Source organism: Acanthopagrus latus, chromosome 3, assembly GCF_904848185.1.
Source record: "Acanthopagrus latus isolate v.2019 chromosome 3, fAcaLat1.1, whole genome shotgun sequence".
Lineage (NCBI taxonomy): Eukaryota > Metazoa > Chordata > Actinopteri > Spariformes > Sparidae > Acanthopagrus > Acanthopagrus latus.
The window spans coordinates 14,161,755-14,188,044 of record NC_051041.1 but is presented as its reverse complement, the minus strand read 5'-3'; the positions used below and the strand labels follow the sequence as shown (position 1 = coordinate 14,188,044).

The window sequence follows — 26,290 nt, the reverse complement described above, 5'->3', positions numbered from 1 at the left end:
CCACAGTATCTGCTTCATTTAATGAGAGGAATCTATTTAAGATCGCTGGAAATTTGGAGCACTGTATTGATTTCCTATGCATATGTGCATGAGGTGTAGCCCTAGGGACACTGTATACGTCTTAGTGTATATCCACATGAGTTGGCTGTAATAGATCTTGTTTCAGCATGGAGATTCATTAAGCAAGACAGGAAGAGGTTTCTAAGGCCAAGTGCCAGGATGTGTGAGGGGAATTTGATACCATATCAGCATTTAGGAAGATGAATAATTCCCACATGCTTTACTGTGATGGAATTCCAAGGTATTTCATGCCTGATTTCATACAAGTGCGACTTGAAAGCGCTGTCATCAGTTTATGCAAAAAAATACAAGCGCTGGTGTTCAGACGAACACCACGGGGAAACCTTTGAACTGGAGATTAAGTATCGCCCTCTCGACTGCAGGAGATGGCATTAAAAATTGGACTGAAATGACTGAATGCGAAGCTTTGAATGGAAAGAAAGAAAGCAATCAATGTGCGGCATATAAAACATCTGAGCGAACAATGTAAACCTTTTCAAAAAGAAGGATAAAGGAGAATTGTTTGTAATTGTTCTTTTGCAAGATATATCCTCCGTGTTTTGTTTCATAGGCAAAATAAATTAACTGAACTGATGCAGGTTATTATTCATCATCGACAACAGCAGTGCAGTACAGGGAGGATTCTGCTCTATGGCTTGCCAGAGCCAGAATATGACTGGTAAGCTCCATGTTCACTGTACAATATTTAAACAATATGCAAACTTATATATATATATATATATAAAGATTACGTTTTAAGCCTATAATTAAGTGCATGTTAAGTGGTACCATAACCAACCATAACATAATGTGTTTATTCAAGTATTCATTATTGAAGTGTGATAAATACAAACTGTAATTTCTGTCTCATGTCAAAAATCCTGCATTAAGTTATAAAATTCATACACGGTGACGCAACACGATAGAGAAACTTCACTGGTGACCCTACATATTGAACTCGTGTAATAAAAATAGATTGAAATAGATAAAAAAAAATAGTCAATGTTTTAGGCATTTTCCTGTAGATGTCTCAAGGAAGCAGAGCGCTATCAATCATTTAGTTCACATCCCACGCAAAATCATGTTTTCTCAATAATGAGAAAATGTTTAATGTTGCATGTAATACCATATCCGACTCAAAGTGTGCACAGCGCAGAGTGCCCTGGTAGTTCAGCTGGCAGAAAATGGGCCCCATGTTCAGAGGCTTTGCCTTCGCCGCACTGGCCAAGTTTAAAATCCAACCTGTCAAAAGCTGCACCGATGTCAGGTCTCAGTCGTATTATCGCATTAGACAACACGTGAAGTAGCTAAGAAGCAGCCGCTAAAAGAAGCCGGTTTTCATGCAACTGGATGTAGAAATGCAGGTCACAGGTCAAACACAAACTGGCTTATGATATCACATGGGTATTTATAAATGTAAAAGTCGGTACAAGTTGAGAATGCATCTACCAGTGTGTGAGTGCATTCTGCTTTACGTTCTGCCCCACTTTTTCCCCCTACTGTCAACCTGTGGAGCTCCATGCTCGTCACATACGGTAAAAGTGTCACACGCTTCATATTTTGAACGCTGTGAATGAACCAACAAATGTGACCTGGCGTGTGTTCATGAGTATCTGCAGGCATTTGTATGCACCTGTGTGTCTGTTTGCAAGTGTATGCATATGCACCCACGTGTCTGTTTTGAACGTATATGTATACATACACTGTATATGATGCGAAGAGGTTCAAGGACGGACAAGTTCCACTCTGTACTAATGAGCTAGCTGTGCTGCTCTCTCTGCTTTGTCTGTCAGGCCCTCCTGCTCGCGAGCCACTAAAAGGTTTGAATTAAAATTTTAAACAGAGCTGTGCCGTGCAGACTGCATCTCAGGACATGTATATATATATATATATTAAAAAAAACCTCACATAACCCAAAGCACTGTGAGTCATATAGTATTTGTGCGTGCCCATCACGTCTGAAGGTCGTGCTGTCTATTTAAAGCTCTTCAGAAGAAAATCAACTTAACATTCAACAATTTCTACCATTCCTGGTGTTTTTTAACACAAGGTTGTTGTGTGGCATTGTGTCAACCCACTACAAGGTTGTGTAATCCCATAGCACGAGTAGTGCCCTGCCTTGGACATCCACAGGAGAAGAACCCATGCAAACAAGGGGAAAACATGCCAACTCCCCCGTCTCAGGACCGTCTGCAAGGTGACAGTGCTAACCGCTGAGCCACTGTCCTGCCCACGGATCTAATGTTAACTGCACACATACAGTACTGTACACAATGTAACCTCACTTGGAGGACAGCCTTATAGAGAAATGGCCTGCTGTACACTAGAACGACTTAATGGTGCCATGAAAAACCTTAAAAGCTGCCATTTGAAAATGTCGATTTTTCATTTTACACGAGGAAACTGTTCAGTCATTTTGAACATGCACATCGCGGTGCCAATTTACATGTAAATGTGATGCAGCAGCTAAAACACAAAGATAAATCCTTTGACAAATGTCACACTATAAACACATCAAAACGCTGCAGCAAGTATGTTATGACTATTCATGAAAGCCGTCTCCCGGCCACGTCTTTCTGCACTCCGAAACAGCGCAAGCCCGTATCTCTGCCAGCATAATTAGAATATGGGACTTCCTTGTGCCAAACGCTTCACCACGTCTTCACCAATTACAGCAATTTCTACTTTGTGTGCCCCAGGGTTTCTGAGGCCCTTTGAAAAGGAAAACCCCTTTTGTTACAGGAGGGACTAAGGGAAGAAAAGAAAGAGGGAAGAGAGTCACAGAAAGGAGTAGGGAGAGCAAGAGATTTGACACGGAGTGAGAAGAAATACATTAGGAAGTGCAGGCTTCTGACAGTCTGCATGCACATCTCTGCTGCTGCATCTGTGCATGTATGGACATGTTCATTTATCCATCTGAACAATTGTTTGTCTGCCTGAGTCTAAGCCTGAGTGGCACAGCTGTTCAAAGAGGACACCAACTGGCAGTGGGATTTGTGATTCAAGAAGAGAGAAGCCGTTCGCCTACTGTTCACTGTCTCCAAAAAGAAAAACAAGTCTTGGAAATCATGTTGAATTTACCTTCTGGCCACAATTCAGGGGAAAAAACAAAAACACACAATCCATTTATCTCTGAAGTGACAACTGGGAAGAGACAAACCTGTCTCAGAAACCTCACTACGTTTTCTTTAAAGAATATTTCATGAGTAAACCAATCATTCTAACAAATAACAAATACAGCTTTCTGCATGTTAACATTTCTGTTTCTCTCACGAGCCGTACTCTCTGGAGAGTAAAACAAGGACACTGTGGTTAAACAGGTAGCTGTGCAATTTGACCACAAGATCAGGACCTCTTTTTTTTTTTTTCTACAGAACAAAACCAGCTAAAAATAAGAAAAATATGGGTTGAAATTCTGTTGAAAAATACACTATAATTTAAAGTAACATTTGTGTACCATATACAACAATGGAATACATTATTTACTATATAACACACTATATCAAGCTGTTAGCAGCCGTAGGGACATTATTACAGCTGTGCTTTACTACAGTGTACGAATGCATTTTGTTGTGTTAGAAACCAGTTATGACGTGCATACACAAAGAGTCTAAATGCCTTGAAGTAAAGTGTTGCCCAATTTTTCCTGTTTAAATGTAGCCTTTTACATATTACAGTATCAGAGACTCTGAATCATAATTATGCGTCGCCTGCTATTTTTGTGGAGGAATATTCTGAACTGATGACAGTTAGCCCCCTGTTTAAACTACATTTCCTTCCTGGAGCAGGACATACACACATTTTAACATATAATATTAAAAAAAGACAGTTGAAAATCTGTATTAACCATCTGCTGTTATGGTTTAAAAGGTGTATTTTTGATTGAAACTCAGTCAAAATTGAAACGACATACAGGTTGTTTGTGGTACCACATGCCAGTCCTTCCTTTCTCTGTCGTGAAATTTCACTAAAAAACATAAAAAATCAATCTCATTTTGGTGCCTAAGGGAAATGAAAGGGTATGTCACCAAACTGTGTAGACCGTGTTCAGTATATTTCAGTCTGGAACAAAGTGGTGAACCACCCATCCAACTTTGCTGACCTTAGGACCAAGCCATCATGACAGATCAAGAAAAGAACACCGACATGCATAATACTTAAACTAAATACTTAATACTTAAAGATTTTTTTTATCGTATTATTGTCACAATATAACTGCTGTGAAGTAATGACACTGCTGACTTTAAGATTGGTTCGCTTCAAAATCTAAAAGGAAAATGAAGGCTGACTGGAGATGCAGTCAGGATGGCAGCCCGATGCCATTTTTATCAGCTCTCACATCTCCATTATTGACTTGGTGGATGAACAAACTGGTACCCCTGTTGTGGTTACTGTTGTGCCTCTTAGATATGTACAGCAAGGCAGAATCTCCACGCTCCTTTGTTACTTATGTAACTTTTTAATATGATAATGTCTTCAAAGACTCACTTGATGTTGCCTGAAGCTAGAGTGACATTATCATTCATCACCCCTCATCACGCTGGATTCCATTTGCAGCCGCAGACTGAAAGAGACGTATTGAATGACGGCACCAATAGGGAATGAAAATAGCATTGAGCTCAGTATCAGCCCCAAGAAGGCTTAACGCTTCCGCATTCTGATGCCCCGATAAAGTCAAAGAGGATCGTGTGGGAGGAGAGGGATAGAAAAGAGTGACAAAAACAGGAAAAGGAACTGAAATAAGAAAGAAGGTGAAGGGATCGTTCATTAGTTTCTGGCGGGATCCGGTGTCTTTATGTTTGGTGTGTGTGTACGGGTATTAAATTAATCAATAAAGGTCAATCTACTGTGAAAATCAGCTTGTTACTGTACATGTAAACTGTACGGCGGGGAGGGGTGAGCGAAGGACGACAGGATGGAAAGCACTCTGTAATGATCTCAAGAGTATGTTCTCGCTTTCCATTTCCTCTCTCGCCCACTAACTTAGTCCTCATCCTCTTTCTCGCTCCCCTCTTCTCTTCCTATGCCTCTCTCTGAAGGGGAGTTGATGTTTCAGATATTAGTGAGCTGTGTCAGACAGTTAAACTGCCCTTTATCGATCCTCTAAGCTTCACTCTTTCCAAGCAGCCGTTATGGTTTTAATGGCTTGTAATGGAGCTGGGTTCTCTTTGATGTCCAACTGCTGAGCGAGTCCACCCTTGTTTTGTTTTTTTTTTATATCGTTTCAAAGGATTTTCCTTAATGCCGGCCTCAGAGATTTCCGAATTTTCCGACACGAATTTCTGGGTCGATGAGGTACCCAGCCCTGTGATTCTGAAATGTCCCTGTATTGGGAGAAAAATCAGTGGAGATGAAGGCGGTCAGGGTGGAAGTGGTCTTTTGGGGGTTTTGTGAAAGCTCAATGGCGACATGGTGCTGTGATGTAGATTAGACGAGGCTATAATCAGATATTACTGAAAAGAGAAATTGACTCAGCCAGATTTGAACATGACCTGCACAGAGATTAAAACACAGACATCTTAAAGGTCCCATATTATACTCATTTTCATCAATTTCACACAGCTGTCAAAGGTCCAACAACACTGTATTCAATATGTATTGCCCAAAACCCATCCGTGGTCCTGAATTTCACCTGTCTGAAAGTCGCTCAAGTGAGCTCTACTGAGAGCAGGCTGTTTCTGTGCCTGCACCTTTAAATGCTAATGAACTCCGTCTGTCAACGCCTGCCTTGCCTGCTACACGCCCCTCTCAGGTAGAGGATGCATCTTACTCTAGCGGCAGCATACTCTAATGTTTTACAGTGGATGTATTGCTAGGGCAAGATGCTGTCGTTCAACCATACCAGTATGACCCAGACTTTTTACTGTACCAACCAAGCTTCATCGTAATATTATTAACTTGCTTCAAACACCATTGCATAGCAGACCAAAGCGGAGCTAACTAGTTAGCCAATGTCCACCTGACTTCACCATACTCGTAGGCAACTGTAAATACTATCAAAACGTGGTGACACTTACCTGTCACTCAGGTGCAGTTGCTGGGTCCCGTATGGGTGGGACTGAAGCTTTTACAGGGATCAGTGTCGAGGCAAAGCCAGCATTGTACTGATCCTCGTTACTGAAGCAGTCCGACGTGAAGTGGTTAGCACACACATACAAACTAACAGGAAGGATAGCCGGCACGTTGTCATTAAAAATGAAACGCAACCACTGTCTCTTCTGTTCTTCTGTAGCTGGGACAGAATATAAGCACTGATGTTGATTTTTACAACCAGCAACAGAGTAATTTGTGTGTCTAACTCTGAGCTACGACATTGCAAAACACTACTATCTTACCGCTGGACACACCTAACTTCACCTCAGGGATGAACGCCCACTTCTCAGATATCTCCTATCACTGCACAGAGGAGGTCGGCCTATGAAAATGACTCCTTTTGTTATGTAACAGCTGAATCTGAACAGCCTGTAGGAGCACCGTTTTACCAGTGGGTAGGCTGCAGAGACCATGCAGGAATCACTTGTTTTCCTCATTCTGATAGTTGGCAGGTTCAGTGAGGACCAGTTTATATATGCAGAGACCAGAGAAAAACATGTTTTTCATAATATGAGACCTTTAATGTTATGTATGTTAAGATCTGGCGTTACTATCTAACCCGTGAATCCACCAGATACGTGCTGATAATTTTCACTCTAGTCTATGTGTTAACTTTCACTAGGTCAGCTGCGCTGCTTATCTGCTCTGGAGGGCTCTGGCAGTGCTGGAGCATGGCGCAGCAATTCAGCCGAATTTAGCACAGAGGAGACAGGAAGTCATGCTCCGAAACAACAATATGACATCCGGTTGCATTACAAAGAAAAACACTCTTGTGTTGTTGTGTTTATAACAAATACTTATAACTGCGGGCCGCAAAGAGGAAAAAACATTTTCTTTGCTTTTGCACTGAAGCACATCTTCTCCTCTCAGATAAACAAAGTTATCTGGTATCTGAAGTGACACAAAACTATATACTACATACAGAACACACACATGCGGGACAACTCTGGTCTGCCTCCTGCTAATCCTTCGATTTTATTTGTCTGTTTTAGCAAACCTAGCTAAATGTTTCCTCGTGATTTCTTTCTGACTCTTCTTTAAAGCAAACCAAAACTGTCCCAGAGCCTACATCAAATATTCAATTAGCTTGATTTAAAGGATGGTCAGCAAAATATAGACAAGACAATCTCCGTGAATGTTTGAGCTCCATTTACTACAGTGAATTAATTTTCGATAAAGATGAACAAATTCAATTTATCAAGATTTTTCTCATGACAAATTGTCCCGCGTGTCGTCAATCCATGTGGTTGCAACAAGCTTTGCCTTACCCTTTGTTATGTTGACCACTACAAACACAAAAGTCCTTGTGTGTGTGGTTCGTTCTTTCTAGGGTACTGTGCATGCTGTACGTGGCAGTGCAACATGGCGGATTCATGGATACACAAAGCTCATTCTAAGTAAAAAATATGTCATGTCATCATATGATTATATCCTGCCAAAAGAAATATTAACATTTCATTCAATTTCTGCCAAGCTAATTCCTCCTAAATCCTGCACACTGCACCTTTAAAGGCTTAACTTTTATACAGACCCTAAAATTTGTATACGCCCAGCTAGCTCTTCAAAGTGCTACGGACTCGATGACCTAAATAAGGAATATCAAAGCCTGCAAACCCCAAAAGAGTAAAGGAAAAATAGAAAGATGTGAAAAGAACCAGGATGTGGGTGCACAAAAACATAGATGGGTGTGTATGATAAAGTCCCTGTACGAAACATCAAAAACAAGCTTGAACTATTAATACGTCTAGTTTGTTTATTGTTGCTGGTTGGCAGGTCTCGCACCATCATTAGAGCCGTGAGTATGACACAACGACTCTCTGTGCACCCGCCCTCCTTCAGAGAACTACCGGTGAGCAATAGTACTTAAATAAAGATTGGAACTGAGCATGCATTCATCTTGTATTCCTGTTGAATGTGTCTCACAGATCTCGGTTGGCAACGAGATGTGTCAGCGGTGAAAAGAAAGAATGAGAAACTGTTTCCATTTGTAGTTTCTACTTCCTTGGGAGGAACACAAACAGAAAGATGTTCCGTGAAAAAGCTCTTGTTCAAATTGAGTGCCTATACACCAGCGTGTTTATTCAATATGTGACACCAAGAGTTGCAACCCGCTAACGGCTTGCATTCAACAAACGCTGCTAATTAGCTAATTACTGTGTTTCCTGTCAAATGGCGCGCATTCGGCACTGCGAATAGGTACAACAGCGCGTGTGTGCTCGGCTTTACACTACACGTTGGTGCCTTCCACAAGTGCAGGCGGCATTCATGACCAAAAAAAAAGAAGTCTGATTAATGCAAAGTGTAGCTTCTAATTAATATTTCCTTCTGTCTCTTTTGCCTCTTTTTTGTCTTCGGTGATAAAAGCGGGAGAAATTGTGACAGACTCCGATGAGAAAACACTGAAATTAAGAGGACGTGTGCCTACTTTTAAATCTGCGCAGCAGGCTAATCTGTCTGAGAATTAGTTCTGCTTTAAATGTCAACACTCGCCTTGTTTAACTTCTTCAGGAGCCTGTCCCAGAAATCTGTAAATGTAATTCACAACCCACCAAAAAAAAAAAAAAAAAGAAGGATGTCGAATCATCCTTACACTAGTTTTCCAAATGGTACCTCCACGGATATGGATAACATGACAGAATCAAGTCTCAGCCCATTAAAAAGCAACAGTGACATCAAGTGCCTCTCCAACCAGAGTTGAACTGGTTTTGCTTTCCCCTCCTTCCCCCCCCCACCCCCCCCAACCAAGTTCCTGCCTAGAAGCTTTGAGACAGTATGAAAATCAAGCCTAATTGCCTCTCTTAAGCATCCTGTCTTTTTCCCTCCGGTCCTGTCCTGAGTCACAGGCAGAGAGGCGACAGAGAGAGGGAGAGTGAGAAAGACGATGGGGTCAGAAATTAATCCATTAGCATGCACCTTGTATTAAGTAAACACAGTACATATACACATACATAGGATATGAATGCAGTAAGAAGAGTTTGGGAGAGTCACTTAACCTTTACAGGAGAGTTTATATAACCTTTAGTTGCCCACAGAGGAAAATACAGCACATAGACACATACACACACACACACACGGTGAAGAAGAGGTGCCTAAACTTTTCTCATAATGCTGATTTATGATGATCTATTGTGATGCTCACACCATCCTTGCCCTTGCACTCCGAGATTTAAGCCTAAACTTTGAAAGTCATGAAATATTGATACGGTACACAGGAGGATTTGACGTAAGTGAGGCAGAATACTGCAGTGCTAGGCATCACATGTTTTATTGAAGCATCCAGTGTAGCACTCAGGGAGAGACAGAGAGAGAGAGAGCGAGAAAAGAAATGGGGAAAAAAAGAAGACCCTCAAGAGTTGGTGGAGGCTTCAACAAAAAAAAAAAACAAGAGAATGCTGCACTGGATGCAAACTTTGCTGTCCCCTTATTGCCTGGTTTAATGAAGCACCAGCGATCGATGCAGCAAGACGAAGAAAAATGGGCTTCATACACAGGTAAATATTAGCTGTGTGTCCAGGTCTTGGCCATAATACCTTGAGAATGTGCAGCCACTTTTTCCTCCTCCTTTATATCGACTTCATTATTCAGTGTCCCTGTAAGATGGATGAATCAGAGGTTTGTTCCTAAAGTTTTGCGAGCTTTGCACTGAGGCACCTGGAAGTATTGAAACTACATCACGAAAACATGAGTGAAACACAGGATCCTAATTTTCTGCGTTACCAAAGACTTTCCATCTTCCCCCTTGTGCTCCTTTATTGTATTGTATGTATCTTAACATGCGAAATTGTTTTTTTAATGTGAAACTAGGACCAGGACTCCCTGAAAGAAGAGACTAAGAAATAAAATTATACAACAAGCACCCATGAAATCTTTAAAAGATCTTTTTTCCAATCAAACGCAACAGAAAAATAGAAATACTTGCTTCCTCCTGCACCTTGTGTAGCCATGGAAAAAAATCTGCCTTGCACAATGAAAGTCCTCTCCTACAAATGATCAATTCTGTGGGAATGACGTTCTCTTGTCTTCCCCTTCTCCTCTAAATTACAAGAGGCAAAATGATCGGCAAGCATAATTTTTCATTACACACTTGATGTGGCTGAAAATGAACAGTGCCACCACTGATAGGCCTAATTGGTGAACGAGATGGGGCCAGCAACTGGCACGAGGCTGGGTTGAGGCTATTTCCTGGCACTCAATGAGCCATTTACAGGAAATAGACGCCACTGCTGTGGAGAGGAAACAGGGCCTCTCATAAGTTAAGAAAAAAGGGTAAAAGAGAGTGCGGCGTGTTGACTGGGTACAGATACCTGTGCCAGCGAGTGTTTAAAAAGCTCGCCAAATGCTTTCTGGAATTATATGATATCATGGTGAGGAGAACACAAGATTAATCACGGACGAAGATGGCTGCCAAGAGGATGGCTTCAACAATCATTGTTCTGTGGATATAAAAACACAGCAATCAGTGGCGTTTGTGGCTGATGGCAGCTCGCAAACACAGCTGCGTCTTGCCCTGTTTCTTTGAATTTCAATTCTACGCATATTACAGTCTACGTACACTCCTGTCCGTTTACTCCGCCGACATTCCCCTAAATCCACTCCTCGCCATCTGCCCCGGTAATATCTTATCCACCATTTTAATTTGCCAGTCATTTTAGCCCACGTACAGTACCGCATTACAAAAATGCAAGTGTAAGTATTGACCCTAGCAGACCTGCCACAGGAAGAAAGGGGCCACTTTGACATCATCACAACATGACATGAGTCAGAATGAGAAAGTGCCACACAGTAAGAGCATGTAAGAGCTGACATGCAGGACACACAGATTAACAATACCGCAGAAAGGCTGATCACTGTGCCATCTGTGGGCATGAATGAGGGCTCGTGTTCAAGTGAATCTTACTGACGATGTTATTTCATTTGGTTTTATTTGAACATTTCAACAATGGATGCGTTTCAGAAGGAGTGACACTGTTGTCATTCATTATGTTGGTGTTGAGCACGACTTTTTTCATTATTTGGTATTTCTCCAGCCAGAAATTCTGATCAGAGCTGGTGAAGGTGTGCTGCTGACGGAGACGCACATTAAAGAATCTGAGAGAAAATTCTGTCACAGTAGAACTGTTAGTACAGAAAGTAATTTATCAGTGGATAATGATTTCTGCATGATCACATGAATCACAGTTTATCAAAAGGAAATGGAGGTAAGAGAATAACAGAACACTGCAGATTGTTAAAGGAATGAAATGGAAGATACTACGCTTAAAACCAAAGTAGATATACAATATACTTATGGTTTCTTATGGAATTGTAGGGAATAATTTATAATAAGCATCATTCATAAATGGAACCTGTTAGATTCTCCACAAAAGAAAAACACAAAGTGCGTCGTTAGTGCCCTTTTGTTATCTTTCAGGGGGTGTTCCCACTGTGAGACACTCACTCATGCTACTCAGAGAACCTGGGTTACACAAGAAACCAAAGGTTTTTCATTATAATTTGGTCATGAAATAGCGACAATCCTACTATTCTGGTGTTTGCTGGGAGGTTGTTTAACAGACTTTGTTGCTTTTTTACTTTGTTGCTCATAGTGTTACCGTTTTTTACAGAGCAAGCATAAACTAGCAAGGCTAAAAACTAGCCTAAAATGAATCTCTCATTTGATCATGTGACTTTGGCCTGCAGGATGAAACTGTCCGTCAAGAGTCTCTCAGAATGGAACAGAGTTAATGCAGCTCTCCACTTCTTTTTTCTTCTTTATCCTCTGACTCTTTTTCTACACCCTTCATCAAGATGAGCATTAGTATTTTTGCAGCCTCATATCATTTCCGAAATATATCAGGGATTTTTCAGGACACACATTTCTTTTAAGACATTGTTCCACCTGCTAGGATGAAAACAATGTAGGCTGTTTTTGAAGGGTGGCACCGGTGTCGCCCTTCAAAAACCGGCTCTGCTTTAAGTATGAGTGTGTGCATTCAAGTGTGAGCATAGATCGTAATGAACGGGTGTGCAGTGTGAGTTTATTTTTGTTGAGCCTTTCAAAGCTGACTTCATTAGGCATCAACACTGATTGAAGGCTATTTTTATGGGCGTATGATTAAGCCTTATTCCAGGAGTGCTTGTTCTCTCAGCCATCTCTACTGTAGATAGTATCTGCGAGCTCCCTGTTTTGATGTGGAAATGATGAGCTTGTTGATGCCTGGCCCGTGAAATCACCATGAAAAGTTTCTCTATTTCCTTCCAAACCAACTCAGCTCTTGCAGACGGGCTGCCAGGGCTGGGGAATAAATATGCAGGGTGACAGAATTCACAGTTTTAAAAACAGATCCCCGCTAATGTGGCACGATAAAACGCTGTGGGGCACAAGATTCCAAACTCTTGATCATCTGTCGTCCTCTCTCCCCTTCTCGTTGGTTCAGGAAACTCCCTTCCCTTGCCCTCTGTTCTTTTCCGCCCTACAGACAAAAGCGTTATTCTAGCTTGGAGCAACCGGCTAACTACCTCCCACCACAGCTGTTGTCATAGCAGAGAGCTTTCTGTCGCTCATAAAAAAAAAAAACTGAAGCATTCCCTGCATACGAACAGCTTACATGATTACACGCACAGATTCAGACACAAACAAAGTATAAGCAAACGCACACGTTCAGTGGGAACACTCTGGGCTTGAAGATGGAGCAGAGAAGCTCAGGGCAACGATCTGACAACCTGAAAAAGAGCGATGAGCAACTGAACAGAAAGGTAAGAGCAACAAAGTGCTATCCGGTGGGTTGTTTACATCCAGTGACGCGTGTTTCTGCAGTGCACATTATAGTTGCTTGGTGAGTCATGCTCAGATGAGGATGTAGCTCAGGCCTGCAGAGACAACTCGGATCTTAGGAAATAGTAACCTTTACTCCTGACATTGTACCGACATGCAGGCACGTATAAGCTCTCACACTTGTATACAGACAAATGCACACGCAAGTAATGGCAGATAATCACGTCTAATATGATACCACACTTCGAGACACCTGTTTCACCCCGGTGTCGGGCGGCTCACTGATTGGAAAACATCTCCCTTGCAGCCTAAAAAAAAGCTGTTTCGTTGCTTGTGGCAACAGCGACGCCGCGCTCTCTCAAGGCATCTCCTTTAAACACAGGTACCGGGTGATTTCTCAGTTCTTCACCTTTACGTTTTCCTTCAATCGCGGCCTGTCTAGTATTCAGCCAGTGTCGCAGTGTGCGTTTGGGATCAGACTGGCATGGATTTGTTGGTGTTGGTTCGTGTATTAATAGCAAAAAGGGATCTGGAAGGTAAAGTGCTCTGGGGGGAAGCACTGTACCAGCCAGAGTGATCCGCAGAGCAGACGACTGCCGCTGCACTTCTCACGGGTAATCACAGCCAAACAAGCCAATAAATAGAGCGGAGAACATGCACACATACAGACACACACACACACACACACACAAACAACACAGACAAATACTTAAAGGCACTTCAAATTCAACTATGGCCTGAAAACCCCTCATTCTAGACTGAGATCATTAACACCGAAAAAGGAAGTGAGAGCAGAAACAAAAAGTGGCTCATCCTTTCATTCCCTCATCCTGCCGATCTTTTCATTCCTGAGTGACCCTGACAAGACCGCGAGCGAAAAGGGAACATGAAAAGCAGCAGATTCAGAGTAATTGCAAGCAGGGGGGGGAAATATGCCACAAAATGTGACATTCTGTTCAAAATGCAGCCTCTTGAATTATGCTATCTCTTCCAAGCACAAGCTTCACTTCTTTCTTATCTTTGCCTGATAACCTTTGTAGGTTTCGCAGCGAATGGAAGGTATTCTTCAGAGGGAGGCATTTCCCCTCTTTGGTGCTGCAGTACAGTATCACAGTCAGAGGAACTGTAAGCAATGACTCAGGGGGTCAAAAGTTTAGCAGATGGAAGAATGGCTGGTGTTTAATACCTACAGTGAGCAATCATTAAGTTCTGCAAAGTTAATGGCAGCAAAAACCATTTAGCATGCAAGAGTGTAATTGAATGGTAAAATCTATTATATGAATGTCCTGTAGGTGATTAACATTGACTGGACTGAGTAATAACACTCTTATTGGCTCATACCATTGACAAAACTCCCTAAAAAAAACATCTTTTCACCCACATGAAACAGCGTTCAACCATGAGGAGAAGCCCTCAGTCGGTTTTATAATTTGATAATATGCTTTCCTTCAAATACAAGTCCAGAGATTATAGGACGTTGAGCTCAAATTTTTCTAACATCTGATTTCGTCAAGTTCGAGCCATTCTGCCTCTGATTGTGAAACGAAGGCGGATTCTGAGGATTAGAGCGACGCCAATTAGACAGTCACCCCGGCAAGGTTAATGAAGGATTAAGCCTCGAGTTGCGACCCCTGTGAAAGTCCAGGACCTATCTTGCAAGCCGCAGTTGTAAGGGACGAGAATGTTTGGAAACTCAATTAAGTAGAAAAATCTGGTTTCTGATAGTAATCCAAAAAAGGGGGAAAACACACTAGGCCATGTTTAAACCCAGTAGTCTATTTAATCCTGATGGACTTGCAATGACAGCATCCAACACAACACAACAACACAAACGCTTGCGCGCACACACAATGGCAAATACAGCACGAATCCTACCTGCACCAGATTCCATCCCTCCAAGGACTCTGCGATGATGGAGGTCACGGAAGGGCAGACGCCACCGAAGATCATCAGGTGTTTGGGACCGTAGCATATGGCATCAAAGAAGGCCCTCAGCCCCTTGGCGTTGTCACACTGCAGGCGCAGAGAGACACAAGAAAAGGAGGAGAAAGGAGACACTTTGATTAGTTTTTGTTATAAAAACGGAGCGGAAGGAGGAGTAAACGAGAAAAAAGGCAGAAACATATTGAATTTCTCGATCAGAGGATAGTGGGAGAAAGTTACAGAATAAGTTCCGGCTATTTTGGGCTACCGTGTCGCCGGCACACGAGAGAAAAATCTGATCCCCAGCCCCGAATAAAAAAAAACCCCACAGACTCGACTGATTATAGTTGCATTATAAATTGCTTCTGCCTTTTTGTTTTCTGTCAGCAGAATAAGTTGCATAAAGTTTTGGATGACAGTCGAAGATGTAAGGCACGAATTTAATAATCATCAGCTATATATGAAAATTCTGTGTGTTGATGAACCACAAACACGGCACACTCACGGGTTTACTTACTGTACACTGTGTGTGAAAAACGATATGACATTTAGATAACATTTAACTTGTTACACTCTCCGTGGCACAAGCGAACACGCAGAGTAATTGCAGCGTTGCGTGTGTGTGCTTTGAAGCCATCATGTAAAACAATGTTCCTCACAGGCTGCAGTAGCGGGCCCCCGCTCTGATCCAGTGCTGCAGAATGCAGCCATTTCACGTCACTATGGCAACCGGAGGAAAAGAGTGAGCGAAAAAGGGAGAGAGAGAGAGAGAGAGAGAGAGAGAGAGAGAGAGAAAGGGAAATGAGAGGAGAGAAGGGAAAAAAAAAATGCGTAGGTTTCTATTGATCGCTACATGAGCTGGCTAACTGGTTTTGCTGTGATTCCCTGATTTCCACAGTTTGTAATGATATTCCTATCAGCGGTAAACACTTCCCCCCTCAGTCTTCTATTATAGCTACTCAATTCAGGATGTGTTCCAGCGTGCAGCTGACAGATAGATGGACTGACTGACTGAATGGCAGGTGGTGTGTGTGTGTGTGTGTGTGTCTGTGTTTGTGCCTTCTGACACAGTCCATCTCATCTGGAGAGTTATTTGACCTTGTTAGCCATCAGCCGGCAACTGAATGAGATCTCCCGCTGAACAGCAGCATGGTCGGATCTCGGCGGCGCAGATTGAAAAACTGAAAATCGAATGTGGAGGAATGAGACTCCTAACCAGACATGTAGGACTGTATGTTGTGGTCTGTTTGTAGCTTTATTAAGTGCATGGCAGGTGTCGCGCCTGCAGGCCTGACACGTGTGCACGCATGTTGTGTTCCTCCCTTGTCTGTTTAATTGTTTTGGGGATGCTGCGTAACACACATGAAACTGCTGCAGCCGTGTGTGTGTGTGTGTGTGTGTGTGTGTGTGTGTGAATGCCTTTCAATTTTTGCAATAGAAGACTAATTACAGGTGGCAAAAAAAAAAACCTGCTTTCCCCTGTGCACATACATTCATGCCGATGGAGAACAATGCGTGCTGTAATGCCAGTCAAAAATAGACTAGATTGCGGATATGCCTCAGGTGAAATGAGAGGGAGAAGATGTGATTAGACACAGTGGGGATTCCTTATCCTGGCCACACAGCTGAATAAAACAGCACGCTATTAAAGAAGATATGCCATTTGCATACTCTTATCATTCATTTCTCTCCAGCTGGCCATAACAAGGTGGGCTGGCAGGACTGCGACTCTCAATTGGTTACCATGCAACAGGGAAGAAATGTGGGCAACTCAACTTGTCAATGTGCGTACAATAGAGCCTGGTGATAGTGCAGGTTTAAGCTGATTTATAACGGAGAGTGACAATGTAGTGTAGGTGGTAAAGAATGGTTATGGTCTTCGCTCTCCTTTGCAGCAAAATAAAACTGCTTCACAGCATTTAAAGCCCAGTTTACACGTGTGTGTGTGTGTGTGTGTGTGCGTGTTTGTGTGTGTGTGAGCATGTGAGTATGTGTGTGCATGTGTGTGTTTGTGTGCTCATGTGCGAAATGTTAAGCCAACCTCAGGGTGTCTGTGACCACGCTGGGGATGTTTCCATATTTGTGGGTGTGATAAATCCGCACTTTGGTGAAAACCTTTTGAAGTCTCATCAGTTTTTCTTTCAAGAAAACTACAACACAGTTTTGCTTAAAGCTTAAGAAACCAAAAGCTCATACATAGAGCTTCAACTAGGACCAGCCATTATTTTGTCAGTTAACTATTCGGTCTGTTTAATGTGAGAAATAGCAGGGACGCACCGATTTATTGGTTTAACACCAGTTTTGACCAACATTCTTCTTGTCTCAGCAGCTGACGATGTTTATCTGTTACGTTGTATCAAATGTGTATGGTCACATTCATAAGTTACTGGCTTGTAAGTGTATCTAAGTACTCACATTTTTTTAGAAAAATTTAAAAGAAAATTAAAAAAAAAAAAATTAAATAGTGAAATATTCTCACCATCATTTCTGAAAACTGAAAGCAGAAGCATCAAACTGCTTTTGTCCAACCGACAGACCAAAATCCAAATATCCTCAGTTTACTCCCAAAACAAAGAAAAGCAGCAAATCTGCCGCGACTCAACAACATGCCGCTCTTTTGCCTGATAAATGACTTAAACTACTCATCGATTATCAAAGTAATTGCCAATTATTTTCCTTTCATCATCCAATCATTTCATCAACTAGCAGTGTCAGCTCCAACCACATCTGTAATTTTCTCAAATGACAATGGAATCGCTCAGCTGAATTGCAGTAAGCAATTAGAAATCGCTAAAATTAGAACCTCTCGCCTTTTTTACGCAGAGGAAGGCAAGCAGCGCGAGAAACCGTAGCTGTGCGTTCTTTTTCCCCTCTCAGACTTCAGTCCGCGCATCATTCATCCTCTCCTATTTTCACCGGGCACAGAATCTGTTGTGCCTGCGCACAGAAGCCTGGACCGGCGTGTTGTCATACCACACTTTGTGTGCCCGCGTGAGGGAGGAGGCCACGGCAGGGCCCCCGTGTAACCATGGTTATATTTAGTCTCTCATTAGGTAGCAAAACCACTCAGACGTTGATCAATACCTTTTCAGCTGTGGAGTCTCTGTAAAGCTTAATGCCAGATGGACGAAGCAGGAATATAATGGGACACAAAGAGCGAAAAGACTTGGAGATAGTGAAGGTGATGGTGGGGAGAATGGGGCAGAAACGGGCGGCTGAATAGAGGGAGAGAAAGAGAGGAGTGAAGAGGTATTAGCCTGACATTAAGCGCCCGCTATAATAAAGCCAAATCAACCAGTGTTACAGACCTGCCCTCCATTATAACCTCACAATGGAGTAATTCATGACTGTGAAAATGATTCAGCGGCTCTCTCCGTGATGCTCAGGAGCTGCACTCAGCCCGACAAAACTGCCTACAGTCCAAAAATTATGGAAAAGATGTGTATATATATATGTGGAATAGTTTATTGTGTAAACATTAAATCCTTACATCTTATTTCGCCATTTCCATGCACAAGCCACTCCCTCTCTCCTCACAGTTATTTATGTTACTTCTCGTTCTCGCAATTTTTGGGTTCAACAGTGCGACATCTGTGTCTTTTTTCATGGATTTCGAAGCAGCCACTGAGAGCCTTTAGGTACAGGCTGTATTTTACATGCCAATTTTTCCCAAGAAATATGCTGTAAACAAGGTGCAAAGCGACAACAAATATATCCTGAAAAACACAACAGGGTTCTGAGAGGGGAAAAAAAACCTAGTAGAATGAGGAAGGCACAGCAGCACTTTAGCTCCCGAGTCGAGCGGCAAGAAATACTACAGTACTTTATTTCCCTCTCCCCCCAGTCTGAAATCTAATTCCTGGCATTTGGAGGCCATTTGGAGCAGATCGATGGGGTTAACGCCCGTAGTAATCTGTTTGACCGCCTTGGGAGATGGCCAAGGAAGGTGCGCGTGTGTGTGTGTGTGCATGTGTGTGCAGGAGTTGGTTGGGTGAGGGCTGAGCGAAGAAGAACCCGGAGATGGAAACTCAATGGAGGAATATAAACCCTGTCTAACGTTGACGGGAAATCTGGAATCTCGCTCAAGTTTTTACCTCAGCAGCCAGATTTAGAGCTACTTGCTACAAGGTTCGGGCCACGCAATACTGCTGTTGTTGCCTTTGAAAAATGGCTCCTCTGCGGCTTGACATTTTAGCGCAGTGAGTTTGCAGCACTACATTTACCATTTAGAGGATATTACAGATGGGACAGATGGCCGAGGAGGAGTTCATTTCAAATGCTCCTCAATAGATTGCCTCCATTACCTCTCCCTTCGCGCTGACCTTTACACAGAGCTGCCGAGATTCAGAATTATTGATAGAGCACTACATGATGACATCAGCTATTGTGCTACTGATTAATCACACTCAATTAGAGCAAATGTGAGGAAACAGATGCCTGAATAAAATGCTTTTTTTTTTCTTTCTTTTTTTTTTTCTTTTTCACTCATTATCTACGGCTCCGTGAGATCATTTCCATCACTTATATATTTCTAAAGTTAAAAGTTCTGTAACTTTTTGGGAAACAGAATCTCTTTTAAGGTTAGCACGCATCATTGCACTTTTTTGCTGAAAATAACTTCACAGCACATTTTGGCAACAGTAAGTCACCGTAGAGGAGATGAATAGCTTTCATCAGAGAGGCTTTATGAATTAAGCTTCTCTGACTGAACATAATAAAATGGAGCGATTTACATTAGGAGAAATTACTTAAAACCACTGAAAAGATAGCCCAACAGTTAAATGTAGTCGAGTTTTAACTGGTTAAGGTTGCAGTCTCAGTTTAACTAGATGATCATCAGTAGGTAGGCTGGTAATTTAGTTATTTTAAAAGTCAACGTGTCCAATAAAACAGGACCTATCATTATCACCTGTCATTCTTTGCTTCACCATCATCATATTATAGTTATCAATCTTACATAGCCACAAGGAGATACATTACCTCAACTCTATGCGTTCTGCAAACAGCTTATACCACTTTTGGCCACTTGGGCCGCCAAAAACAACTGAAAATGAGGGTTCGCTGAAGTTGTTATAAGAATACCATTTTAAATGCTATGTGACCAAACTTTCTTAGGCTTCTGCCTAACACAAAAGCACCGGGTGACAATATTCAGATTATTATCTAAATGAACCCTCCACAGGGTCAGACACAAAACTGCATACCTAAAACTTGTGTTTCGAACTTTGTGTTTCTGAACCCAAACCCTCCATTCTAACCAGCACCATAACACGATGTGTAACAGCCCCATAGAGACCACCAGAGCCTGTGCTTGTAATGTATCTGTGCCTCTTCGCGTGTGTTTGTGCGCGCACACACGTGCAATATTGTGACAAGAACAAGAGCTGATCAGAGCACCAGGCTGGAGCTAACCATGATGAAATGCTTTGTTAGCGCTGCAAACAGCGGCAGCTGCACCTGTCCCTCGTCTAATGGCAAATTACTGCACCCAAATCAGCAACCTGAGGCCCAACACTGCACACACGTGTGAGTATGTGTGAGGCAGAGAGAGAGAGAGAAAGAGAGAGAGAGAGAGAACCAGGGAGGGAGGGAGAGCCTGATCTGATGTCAGAAGCAATCTGCTCTTCACACACTGCGTTTATTCATGACAAGGCCAACAGCACAGGTGATTACTGAGAGCAAAATCCTCAAGAATCCCACCGCAGAAAATGTGCCTTTACAGGTTAAGACCGGATGTGTGCACGCTGTCGACTCGTCAACTTGCATTATGATAATGTGTTGTCATTTGCCCACGATTGTAAACAGTGTGCGCATGATGCCTATGCGCGAACTGGGCATCGCAGCGTTCACACACTTTCTTAAACCTCACATTCAAGGTCTTTTAAAGGACTTTCACTTCCTTCAGACTCAACAATTCACCCAACACGGCGTAGCCTGAGACACACATCAAGGAGAATCTACCTCTGAGAATTTTTTTTATAATGAGAACAAGCAGGTTTTTAAGTTCGGCTTAGCGATAGCATTCTGGCTCACATTCACCTTCAGTCCCTCATGGGCGCACGCTGGCCGTGCACAAGGCAGGTGGCACGTGAAACAATTACACAACTGCGGGGGGACTTTCACTGACCCGCGTCTGTGTTTTCAAGAGCTTTCAAGGACTTAATTATTCCTCTCACCGTCATACACTTTCAAGGATTTAAAAGGTGCTGCGTGTGGCAACAATATTACCTCTCTCCCTCCGATATAAAAAAAAAAATCGGTGCAACTTTCACCCTTGGCTTCATGTGTTTTATGCATTTTTTTTTAGTTTAGTCAGTAGATTTGACTTTGAATGCCTTACTGAGTTTTCCACTCTGACACATACAGCACCGTCACTGACGAAGTCCCCTGTGCATCCATCCTGCCCTCATGCTGTACGTATCCCTGCATCGTGTCCTGATGTTTTGAGCATCCATGTAGCAGCAGTGCGGCAGATGCAAAAAGCTGGTCTCCCCTTAACGGTCACATCTGCCTCCTGCATGCACTCCTTATTGAACTGCTTGCACATCTCCAAGCCAGCGGAGGAAATGTGAGCCTTGCTGAATCAAGCAGTAGCTGAAACATACGCTTGGTGTTGCAAAGCCCCACAGAGTTAGCAGAGTGCAGCCAATAGGTCAGATCTAAAGGAGATTATCTATTTCCCCATGTACAAACCCAACTAATCCTCCAAACTTTGTCATGGCTGTCGATACCAACTACTGTCGGGAAGAATGAGGCAGGGTGGGCTGTTGAGTGTGCAAATTTTTTTTCCTGCAACAGTTCGGTGAAGTTTTATTAGGGTTGCTGCAGCATATTTAATCATTCTAGCTGTATATCAATAGCAATTTGATAAAGAGGGCTCCCTTGAGCTCACTGGGGTCATTCTTCTGTCAATTAAGGTCAACCACTGCTGACTGAACATCTCACGCAGCGCTGGCTGCCTCATCCTTACACACAGAGATGTGAAATCTTTAAGAAGCTAGAGCAATATGTTCCCCGTCAATGAGCCCCTTGGCAATTGAGTGGTCCGCTGTGGTATAACATACCGGCCACCATGCCATAGCAATAGCCAAAGCTCTAAGTGGGGTACCTGGAAGAAAGAGCAACAAGAGGGAGAGAAAGGGAGGAGGAAGAGGTGAGGATGATGCATGGGTTGCGTATGCAGCGAGCATCGAGGCTCCTTGTGGTAACATTTAGACAGCGGGCCCCCGGTGTATACCAGGAGAGTACACATTGATCGAGAGAGAGAGAGAGTGGATGAAGTAAAATTGAGCACGGGACGGGGTGATGGAGTTGTTTCTTTTTTTTTCATTTCATTCCCTTCACATTGCATGCCTGCAACAAAGAGAGACAAAGAGTCGAGGAAGCCACCACTTGGGAGAGACTGGCCTTTAAAATCCGCCGCGACAGACTGACTGAGCTGCTCAAGCTGATGGCTGTTTGCCCTCCATCTCCTCCTCTCTCCACCCCTCCCTGCAGTCTGGCTCTCGTCATGGCACTCAATCTATCCCTCGCTTTCTGGAGAGCTCAGATGGCCACCGGGATAACCACGATGGCACGATGGATGCCTCCTCGGTGGTGACAAGTCGCTTTCTCTCGTTTTCACTTTCAGTCTCTGCCACGCACACACACGTCTCCCCTCATGCTTATTCTCAAACACACACACACACACACACACACACACACAGGAACACACACAGACACACATGCACCAGATAAATCATCATCCTTCAGCAAATGTGTGCCAAAACACAATCATAAACAAACATGCACACATTAACACAGGCATCGGCTCACTCACGAATCTGAGATAAGCTCAAATTGGCCACTGGTACTAAAATCACAGCGAACACATTGCACCTTTATTAGCAATCTGTGCTGTGCAGGAAGCAGACGCTGTGTTAAGCCTATTACAGGTTGTTGTGCTTTTGACAAGGTCTGACAACAGCTGGAACATGTCGCGCTAACCAGTGAGGGGGACAGACGGACCAAAGTGTAATCCCACCGAAACGAGCCAATCGCTCCCTGAGGAAGCATCGGATGAAGAGAGGCGAGAGGAGAGGAGAGGAGAGGAGAGGAGAGGAGAGGAGAGGAGAGGAGAGGAGAGGAGAGGAGAGGAGAGGAGAGGTAAAACGTATGTGGATTCTCAGTTAGATGTTAGCTTTTTGATTGCAGTCACTATTCGCTTTCTGACAGCAGACATTTTGAGTTGATATCATAGAAAAAGCACAGCTTTAGAGTCTAGACCACACTCTCTAATTTGTTCATTTGAATGTGTTTAATATTCAGTGAGGACAGGAACAGGGGTTTCTAGGAACTTGTCCTCTTTCCTGCTGTTCGCAGAAATGACACGAGATGAGCTCTGAATGCTTCGGCTGTTTTAAGTAAAGCTAGTCCTCTCCTAGTTTCCTCCAAGGGTCACTATTCTCCTGTATTTCTCTCAATTTATGACCAACTGTCACACACTGTTCCCCTTTAAGTTGTCACAACCTGTTTCTGGCACTGTAGAGCAGTGTGGCATTGTGCCTCGTCCTTCTCGGCGAGAGTGAGACGAACAGGGAAAATGAAGAAGAGGAGGAGATACTCATTTTCAGAATACCTGCAAAGAAGAGTCCCCATTCTTGCCCCCCTTCTTCATCAATCACAGGGAGTCACATTGATCACATTAATCACCATCGAGTCACTGACACAGGGCAGTGGTGTGATCAGATTCTCTAAGGGGCAGGGGGAAAAAATGAATGAATTAATAAAACAGATTAATTTTAGTTTATAGCAGTGATCCACTCAAGTTCATGTCAGAGGGGTGTATTACTCTGCATGAGAATTAAAAACAGTTAAGTATTTAACATTAAAATGCTGTCGCGGTGAGCGTATGATGTCGTATTTTTTTAAATCCTTATTAACATAGAATGCATAAAACAAAGTCTCCGTACTGTAACTGTGTTGTAATTGAAATTGTGTCAGCCACTTTAGACCAGACTGAATATCTCAACAACTCTTGATGGATTGGCAGCGACTTAAGTATTATTATAATGGTAATGACGATCATTCTGCCCATAAAAGAAGAAAGGTTGTTTTAATATCTGCCCAACAGAATTAGGACGCAAGGGTCCGATAAATGTCATGTGCTTTTTACTTCACTGCGGAGGTGCCCTTACCGATGAATCCGCTAACTAGTAAATGATAAAGACTGGGAGATGGGGAACGTGGACGGATATTGGTGAGAATAAAGAGAGAGGGAAAGATGCCATTATGAAGTTAATTGTTTCTTGGCCCCGAAGGTCCTCCACTCTCTCTTATGAATCGCTTATGAATCCAGTAAAAAGGGACAGTCGAAAGAAAAAATAGGTGGGACAAAGGAGGAGTGAATGAATGAATGAATTTGGTTAATGGTGCAGCGGTTAATAAGAGTCAGTTTGGTGTTATACCGGTGTCCCAGGCTGCTGCAGAGAGACGGAGCGAAAACTTCTGCAAGTCTGTTCCTGAGACAAAATGCACGGCTGATTTTGACTCAAGGCGTTCCTCATAAATGTACTTTTTCTTCTGTTTTATCACTGACAGCAGAACCCCAAATTAACCGACAATGAAAAATTGCCATCCTTCAAGATACACGTAAGATTATGTTCCAGTTTTTCTCAACTAAAGCAGCCTATAAACTGAATAATACGGGCGCACATAAAACCTCTCACATATTTCTTGTCAATTAAAGCTTTATGGACAACAACCGTGTGAAAGTTTCAACCCAGTCCATCCCTTCCCCCACCTCTCCGCTATCTTTCTGAAAACTCTTCCAGCGTAAACATACAATTCCTGCTGGATAGTGCTGAGCTCTGCTTTCAAAGAATTGTGATTTTAAAAGTCCCTGCCTCCACTTTTTACAAGCCCTCTCCAGCCCGTTTACCTCATGTGATGCATTCTGCACGAGTGGAAACCACCAGCCATATCCAGGTTAGGAAGAACGACAGATGGATAAACACTTTATATTGTAGTTGAAACATGCTCAAACTAGATCTCGACAGCCTGCATCAGCCGCCCAACAGAGAGCAGAAGTAGGGTGGCGTGCTCTGTGTGTGTGTGTGTGTGTGTGTGTGTGTGTGTGTGTGTGTGTGTGTGTGTGTGTGTGTGTGTGTGTGTGCCACCTTCCTTGGAGATAGTGCTGCTACCTCTACAGTTAATTATACACTAATATGTGGTTACAAGAAACATGACAAAATACTAGTGTTACACAGAGGGTTTACATCTTCATCTTCTACATCTTACATCCTGCTGGTTATCTAAAGGAAGCAGCAAAGTGTCTGACTATGCTAAGCTAATCAGTGTTAGGCTGTGGACTTAAAATATGAAAGTAAATGAAGTAAGTGAAATAAATGTATTTCGGCTGGTATCTGAAAATGTAAAACTATCCCTGTATAGTTTGTGCCTGTGCACATGTGCATTCTTTATCTCTTTTAACTTTTGTCCTGCACAGTACATCTTAGCTTCTAGAGGATACTGCCTGATTACTTCAATTTTTTTTGGAATTCTAATTTTGAACAAACTGTATTTACTAGGCATTTACTTTCAAACAACTACTTAACAAAAGCAAAGCAGTAAATCAGAGAGATAAAACCTTATTTTCAGCACAAATAAACACATCCATACTTCTGCACAGCCCTCAAGATATTGTGTGATTGCAGCTGAAATGCACTCGCCATGCTGTCCTCTGTATGCCTCTCTGCTCTGCCTGTGTGTGTATGTAGACTCACCCCACTCTCAGTCAAACAGCCACACAGAGAGCAGAGTGAAGGCACAGAGACAGCACCGTAACCCGGGCACTAGGTTTTTATAATGCCCCGACCTGTCGCTGCTATTTGCTGGAGGCTACATACCACTGCTGACATGCTGACATTTACAATCATCCCAAACACAGCAAAATACTAAGAAAATAAGAAAATACAGGCAGAGGGCTAGTTCTCTGCATATACAAACACCATCGCACACTTCAAGTGGACAATTTGTGATAACTGAGAGAGATTATTTTTGAATGCACATAAATTGGATAAGCCAAGAAATGTCAACTTTTAATTTCAGTATATTTACTCAATTTCTATTTAAGCTCTAAAACAGCTGTATCCTACAATCCCATGATTCCCAGTATTCCCTTTCTAATACGTGTGTTCTGTTACAGGTTCATAACCAAACCAAGATAACCCTGTTTTACAGACATTATAGGGAAATACACACATTATACACCTGTTTCTTTACAGTGTTTTCAAAAGTAGAGGAGTAGTCTCCAAGTCTATTAAACTGCTGTTGACATGTAGAGTAAGATGGACTCCCCTGGAGGTTGAAGAAGGTTGATGGTTATGGTCAAATGATTAGAAGAGAAAAGGAGGCATCACACTTGCTCAGGCACATCGATTTGCTCTAACTGTTTATAAAGTATACTGTAGAATCTTTATT

At 42.6% G+C, this 26,290-nt stretch overlaps 1 protein-coding gene across 4 annotated transcripts in view; it reads right to left on the bottom strand.

Annotated features, from left to right (window-relative positions):
* The window catches only part of gabbr2 (gamma-aminobutyric acid (GABA) B receptor, 2), a 197,073-nt gene that overhangs the window by 121,903 nt on the left and 48,880 nt on the right, over positions 1 to 26,290 (bottom strand). For all 4 annotated transcript variants that reach the window (XM_037093801.1, XM_037093800.1, XM_037093799.1 and 1 more), the window contains one exon: positions 14,783 to 14,920. In XM_037093801.1, coding sequence (XP_036949696.1) covers positions 14,783 to 14,857 — 75 coding nt within the window. In that variant the 5' untranslated portion in view covers positions 14,858 to 14,920. The remainder of the gene's footprint in view (positions 1 to 14,782; positions 14,921 to 26,290) is intronic.